Raw genomic sequence first — 7,866 nt, 5'->3', positions numbered from 1 at the left:
TTTAAAAATAAAATATTAAAATAAATAAAATGGAACAATTATAACAATGTACTGCCATAAAAGTTATGTGAATGGGGCTTCTCTCAAAGCATCTTATTATACTGTGCTCATCTTTTCCCTTAAAAGAAGCACTTTACAGCATATCTGAATTGCCAACATCATTACTCTTATGCTTTAGGGCCATGATTAAGTAGCATAAGGATTACTTGAGCACAAGCACTGGGATACCACAGCAATTGACCTGGTAACTGAGAGGGCTACTGCATGACTAACAGGCGGATGGTGTAAACAGTATGGATACGCTGGCTGAAGGGATAAATCACGTCATAGGCAGGACAGAAGGGGTGGCATGAGATTTCATCATACTTCTCAGAACAGTTTTCAATTTTAAACGTTTGACTTGTTTATTTCTGGAATTTTCCATTGCATATTTTCAGATGGCAGTTGACCGTAGGTAACTGAAACCATGGCAAGTGAAACCATAGCTAAGGGGGAATACTTAGCAGAAAGCAGGTGATTTAGACACCAACTGACTTCAGGCTTGAACAATCAGCAGAATTTTAGAGATTTGAACAATGTGGATAATTATCATCTGATGGATCAACTAGACATTCATTATCTAAATTTGACTGTAAGAGTGCCCACTGTGCAAATTAAACCATTCTTTTCCTCTTTGGCCAGAACAATGAGATTTTTTTAAAAATATATTTTATTGATTTTTTACAGAGAGGAAGGGAGAGAGATAGAGAGTTAGAAACATCGATGAGAGAGAAACATCGATCAGCTGCCTCCTGCATATCTCCTACTGGGGATGTGCCCGCAACCCAGGTGCATGCCCTTGACCAGAATCGAACCTGGGACCTTTCAGTCCACAGGCCGACGCTCTATCCACGGAGCCGAACCGGTTTCGGCAACAATAAGATTTTTGTTGTTAATTCTCATCCCAAAATTAATATTTTCATTAATTTTTAGAGAGAGTGGAAGGGAGGGGGAGAGACAGAAAGAGAAAAATTGGTTGCCTCCTGAGCCTAACCAGCTAGGGCCAGAACAAAAAGATTTTATATCTGTTTTGCTACATCTCTGTCTTATTAATGAAATATTTTTATACCTTTCACATAAAGCATCAAATGTGCATCCCAAAGAAATGTCTAGGTTTATAAAGGAGACATGTATGATAAGGCATGAGTTGCTGGGAGCTTGGTACCTGTATTCAATATAGAAATCAGATGAGAATTTTTTAGGACAAGAAGCACTCTGTGAATCTAATTTCCAAGTCTACATTGGTCTCTGCTGAAGAGTCTGCTGCCACATTCCTAGGGAATTTGGATTTTTTTCTATAAATTGTAATATAAACCTGACTCACTTAATAATATAAGAAGTTGGTTTGGGAAGTTAGTTGCTTTTGTACTTTATTTAAGGCCTGTTTCGCCAGTGGCCCACATGGCCCATATGGTACCATTTATAGTAACCATATCTAGATTGTCTCTAAACTAGATTACTAAAAAAAAGCAAATAATAATAATAAATATATATATATAAGGTAGATTACTAGCTAGAACACCCTCTGATTCCAGCTTTGACTCCTGCAACTTGCCTTGCTGACATGCTACATTCCAACACCAAATAATTTGCATCAGCTAGTAGTTTAAAACTAGATTAGAGTTACAGAGTTCAAATACCACCAGACTTGTTTCTTGGCTGTGTAACTGTAGTCAAATTACTTAATCCTTCTTAGCCTGCTTCCTTATCTATAAAATGATCCTTATCTATATAATGAGCATTTGTTGGAATATTCCCTGGCTCCCATCCCTCTGAGACTTGAGTCAGGTACAGACACTCTACAGCAGTGAGGTATTCATCCCAGTCCACCCCAAAAGGGCAGTCATCTGTAGACTAGAGCTCTTGAAATCACCTATGCAAATCCATTACCATTTTAAATATCCCAGTGGATAGTGCTCTTTCCATCATATGCCAAGATTCTAATCAATCTTGATCATTACAGTTCCACCCACCCGCCGCCAAGAGGTTCTTTGGATGTGATCATACTTACTGAGCAATTACTGTGAGCCACTCACTTTACCAATATTAACCCATCTAATACCTGTAACAGCCCATGAGGTGAACACTGTTGTCACTCTCATTTTGCAGGTGAACAAACAAGGCACAAAGAGGTTAAGTAACTGATACATGTCTTAGCACTCATTGCCACAGAAACAGAGATATTTATTTATTCTATGTGGTCGTTGAGGGTTAAATATGAAATTATGTAAATAAAGTGTTTAAGACAGTTCCAGGCATATAAAACCTGATCAATAAGTGATAGCTACTATTAATTAGTTCAGGAACACACAGTGTACTTTCAAGACCAGTTCAAAGTTTTCTGTGAAACCTTCCTTAGCCCTTTACCCAGAGTTCACTTCTGTGTGCTCCCATTACACCTGTTAATAATCCTATAATTGTCTTCCAATTTGGAGTTCTCCTTAAATATTTCTGTATACTTTTTCCATGATCTCAAGAATCTTAATTTTCTGGAGTCATACCTGCTGAGTATACTTAGAAAAAGAAGGCACTCAGGGATGAAAATGAAAAGAAGTAGCATTAATAGCCCATGGAAGTACATGCCTCTGTGATGTTGTCTTGAAAGACCTAAAATAAACCCAAGTCTCAAAATGTACTTTTTACAGAAGAGGATGCTAAGATGTGTTAGAGAAAAATTGAAAATAATAAAATCTGCTCAGGAAGATGGGTAGAAATTTGAACTGCTCACATTATTTGCTTTTTATGAAGTATATTTAATTAAAATATTACTATAATATGTCATTTGTAAAGCCTCTGGATAAACTTTTTAATGAAACCCACAGGAATAAATCTTGGATGAAATTCCTCATTGAATTTAGCTAAAATTATTTTAAATGATAAAGGAACAAAGCAAAAGAGGGGGGAAAAGCAAATGTCAAATTGGCTTTTATCTTTTAAACTTTTATTATCTTGCCTGTTTCTTGAATAACAAATCTTCAAAGCAAGCACATACAGGATATCAGTCTTTTATCTCACTCCTATCAGAGGAAACCACCTTACAGGTAACTAAAAGTGATTCCCCAAATAGCAAAGAAACCTAAAAAAAAAACAACCCACAATATTACCAGTAATAGACAGTATAAACTTCTGAAGCAGTTATTGTGCCTAATTGCAAAGCAAGAAATACTATTCTTCAAAAAAAATTGAATTTTTTAACAGTTCTACAACTCTGTTGAGATCTGTCATGGGAATTGTTTTTAATGCAAAATAATAGTTGATTTAATGCAGATTATTTTCAGAATTTTGAGGCATAAACCAAAGACTCTGAATAATGCTAACTTTGTGATTATGTTACATGGTTGGTTATCATTTTATTTTAAAAACTTCCAAATGATTGTAATTCTTCTTTGCTATTCACTGATTCCAATGGGTACTCCTGGAGGTTCTATTTGCCACAGCTTTGTGACCCTATGAGTTATTCCCATAACTAACCAAATGGTGTTTCACACTGAATTTTTGTATTCCTCCCAAAATCATAGGCTTATTAAGCTCTAATCTCCAGTGTGATGGTATTTGGGATGGGGCTTTGGGACAATAATTGTCTGCTGTGTCCCTGTCTTCCACTTTTTACAGGAGGGTTTTTTAGAAAGATTTTCTTTGCATCAGACCCTCATCAAAATTTATTTGCTGACAAAGCTGGTTTTCTTACAAACCCACAGGAACAGTTGAAATGAAAGCTGATGCAAGTCGTGCTCTGCCTAGAATACATTTTGAGTGTGCATTGTGTGTGTATCAGTTTGGGTCAGCTACACTGACAGAGCTGGGCCAAGATATTTTCCTGCCTGTTAATCAAGGCCACACAGACAAAGCTCAAGGAAGGATGACCCTGGCCTCAGGAAGTTTTGAATCAGTTTCTATTTATAACCCACATGCAGTAGAACTTGAGATCAGGTCTTTACTCAGTTGATAGGAAAAATTCTCTGCCAAATTTTGTAGTTGAGGAAACAGTTTATGGGCCTCTATGAGTGAAGCCGCTATGTGAAAGGAAGGAATGTGACAATAACTGTATTTTTGCTGATTTGGGTCAAGGGTGTTGTGGCAGAGATGTGGAAATTTCAGTCAGTGACATAATAGGTTATTACATTTTAAAGCAAGAGATAGTTAATGGTACCTTGGATTGTCTTTAGCATTGTGTGTATTGGGTCCTCTGCTGCTAATAAAAATGTTGAAATAGGGTATGTGATGGGCTAATACTATTTCTCAAAATAGGATAGGAGGAAGAAATTAGCTATTGGTGTTTTTCTAGACTAGCTGGTTCTTCCTTTGGATATATACATAAACCTTTGGTTATTTGAGATGTATTCCTGTTATGTATGCTTTTTATAATACTCTGTAGGTCCTTGTTTCATTAAGAGGAGGTTTTATAAAGAGTTAATTTATTATAAAATAATACTGTGTACTACTATGTATAATCTCTTACAAAAATCTCATTCTGCCAAACTTTAGGAAATTAAATATGGCAGAACATAAAAACTGACAATTTGAGAAATACTACAAGTAATATTTTCAGAATGCCTTTATAGAGTTGAATTACTTAATGGACAACAGGTATGTTTTTATAGACTCAATATAAATGAATTACTTAGAGAGGTGTGGGCAATGTTTTAGAGATGTTTAAAATATTATAGCCCAGCCGGTGTTGCTCAGTGGTTGAGTGTAAACCTATGAGCTAGGAGATCACAGTTGATTCTCGGTCAGGGCAGTTGCCGGGGTTGCAGGCTTGATCTCCAGTTTGGGGGGCATGCGGGAGGCAGTCGATCCATGATTCTCTCATCATTGATGTTTCTGTCTCTCTCTCCCTCTCCCTTCCTCTCTGAATTCAAAAAAAATATATTTTTTAAAAATTATAAAACTGTTAACATATTCTTTTCTTATGTTAATAGGATTATTCAAAATAAAGTTGCAGCCATTTTCAACAAGATTCAATGATTTAAAAAATTTTATAAAGAAATTTCCAAGTTAAAGATGAAAGAAAAATACTGGAATTATTTGGATTCTAACTGACAGGATAAAGAACACAGAATTTCCCAGTTACATGTAATGGAACCGCAGTAAAATTCATCACTTTGGTATGCACCCAACTGGGAACATGGATGTTGGTTTTTCTCGTTCTGCTGTTCAGACACTGTCAAGAAGCCACTGCAAAAACATCAAACAAAAAATTTCTCAGTGGGAAGGAAGGACTAATGGTATATCTAATCCAGATAAGTGGCACCGACAGGACTTTGGGACGAAATATAGTAACTGTCATCAGGAGATTCTTCTTAAGAAGAATCGTGCTGCTGAGAAAAAGAGCAAAAAGTTGGATGCAACCAACTCTCAAAACATTGGTCTAGATGTTAATGAAGATGCCAAAAGCCGGGATCAAAGTGAGGATGAAAGTGAGAAACGTGAAGGTAACGATACTCACTTCTTTAAAAGTGAATCAGAATCCAACTGGGTATGTTCCCGGGTCAAACAAATTGAAAGCTGGAAAGAAGTTGCTTTGGATCCAGAGACTTCATTACCTCCAGGAAATTTCTATACCTCACAGATACTGTGGAAGAAAATCGAGGCACTTCCCCCAGATAAAGTCCTCAATTTGGCTCTAGAACATTGTGTCTCTTCAGAAAAGGAACTGAATTTCAGAGTTCTGGAGAGTTCCTATGGAGTAACCAAGAGCTTGGAAAATATCTATTCTGAACCGGAAGGACAAGAATGTGGACCTTCTATAAATCCTTTGCCAAAACCTCGTAGGACATTCAGATATTTGTCTGAATCTGGTGTTATGCCATGTAAAGAAAGAAACTGTGACAGAAAACACTGTGAAAATAATTCTTGTGCAGAGTCTTATTTGGCCTCTTCTCAGGAACCTGAACCAAAGAAATGTGGGGGGAAAATCAGAGGAAGATCTAAAAGGTATGTTTTTATTCAATAGGTAATGACTTGTAAGTATTTTCCTTACTGGACCCTGGAGTTCCTTTTTTCTTTTCAAACAGTTTCCATTCCCCTAATTTGATTGTACAGACGTTGATTAACCCGAGGGGAAAATACGTGCACGAGGAAATAGTAGAAGCATGCCTAATAGCTAACACAGTCTACTGACAGGAACATCAGAAAAACTTCCATTTTCTGTCTTCAAGCATGTGTAGGGGAGCAGGTACAGTCTTCTACTTCATTTATATGCTGGCCCTAGTCTCCCTTTTTATTAGAGAATGAATTTAAAAAGGTACCCAATGAAGAACATGAATAGAAATTGGCTAAAAGCCTCCAATTTTCTCATTGTGCATATAGGGTATTAGCCTAGTTTACTCTTAGATATCTGATAAAACACCTTTATAATTTTGCACGTAAGTCTTTTACTTACCGATTTTTGTCTGTCATACCAATTTAAAGAAGACTAGAGTTTTAAAAGATACAACTTGAACATATATCTCCTTTCTTAAGGAAATCCTTTGAATTTGAAGACATTCAGCATTTCCGAAATCGGAACACACAGAAGATGCATGAAGAACTTGGAAGAAATTCTGGCTCAGCACTTTATTACACACAGTCTGAGGACAATATCTATGAGGATATCATATGTAGGTGTCCACAAACTTTGCAGTTCAATTGAATGAGTATGTATTTCGTGGAGCCCTTAGATATAGGATGGTGTTTTCTTTTACAATCAAGCATATCTTGCTCTAGATTTTTCTTTTTAATATGGAAACCTTTGTTGTATAAATTCTTTTATTCTTTAATGGAGTATACAGCTAGTGTAGTGGACTGCTCAGTGCAGAAGTAGATGTTTCTAGTACCGTATTTTGAGAATATTTTTATTTTGGTTGGACACCTGAGTATTTATAAGCTTAAAGTGCCATTAAATTTGAGACCTCCCTCCCTCCAGCAACGGGGAATAGAAAGCTGAACATACTTTTTAAAAATATGTCTTTTCCTAGCTGTAGTCACTTTGTTTTCATTTAGTTACGTTCCTCTAAACTTGTTTTTTTGTTGTTTTTCAAGATCCCACCAAAGAAAATCCGTATGAAGCTATTCCATTGCAGTCTTTTCCCATGTGGAGATCCCCTTCAGCATGGAAGCTTCCACCCCCCAAAAGTGCCTTCAAAACACCCAAGGTATAACCAGAGAATTAGCATAAGAAAACATTACATCTTGTTCCCTAGAAAAAGGTTGAAATGGTTTAACTAGTGCCAAAGCTGAGAGGCATTAAAATATGGGGTTGTTTTGTAATGGTGGTTTTCTTTATTCTTTGTTTAGGGTGTAGCATACAGCTTTTTATTTTCTTTGGTTGGAGGGGTTGTTTGTTTGTTGTTTAGCACTTTAAAAAAAATTGAATGTAAGCACCTTTAGACAGGCCATGAACTTTGCAGTTCACTATAGTTAGTTACCACAGCTCCCTATTAGTCACAGGAAGTCTGGTCCCTGAAAACCTTCACCACTCCTGGAAGCACAGGCTGCCTTGAGTCAGTGAGGACTCTGAGCCATGGTTTTCTGGAAATTGGATTACAATGTAGTAGAACAACTTTGGATTAGAAGCTTGGTGAAAAAGAAATGACGGTATCCTCATGTAAGATGATTTTAAAGAAAAGATAAATATTTTTCTGGGGTAGCTTTGAATTTTAGAACACAGACATCAACAAGATGATCTTACCCTTACCACACTACATCTTCTCCTGTTTTAGCTTCCTCCCAAACCTCCATTCCTTCACCGGAAGACCATGGAACTGAAGAACTCGCAAGCTTATTTAAGGTCAAAGTTCACAAAGGATACCACTTTGCCCGTCACTTTAACTGAATGGAAGCTCT

General features: G+C 36.7%; 1 protein-coding gene across 1 annotated transcript in view; it reads left to right on the top strand.

Annotated features, from left to right (window-relative positions):
* The first annotated feature begins 4,983 nt into the window (after positions 1-4,983).
* Positions 4,984-7,866, top strand: part of DENND2C (DENN/MADD domain containing 2C) — a 33,379-nt gene continuing 30,496 nt past the window's right edge. Inside the window, 4 exon segments of the mRNA XM_006763144.2 lie at positions 4,984-5,976; positions 6,505-6,641; positions 7,063-7,175; positions 7,743-7,866. The exon segment at positions 7,743-7,866 is cut by the window's right edge and continues 26 nt beyond it. Coding sequence (XP_006763207.1) covers positions 5,150-5,976; positions 6,505-6,641; positions 7,063-7,175; positions 7,743-7,866 — 1,201 coding nt within the window. The 5' untranslated portion in view covers positions 4,984-5,149.

The sequence above is a fragment of the Myotis davidii genome, unplaced genomic scaffold (assembly GCF_000327345.1).
Source record: "Myotis davidii unplaced genomic scaffold, ASM32734v1 scaffold217, whole genome shotgun sequence".
Lineage (NCBI taxonomy): Eukaryota > Metazoa > Chordata > Mammalia > Chiroptera > Vespertilionidae > Myotis > Myotis davidii.
The sequence above is the reverse complement of the archived record's forward strand: the minus strand, read 5'-3'. Positions and strand labels throughout refer to the sequence as shown.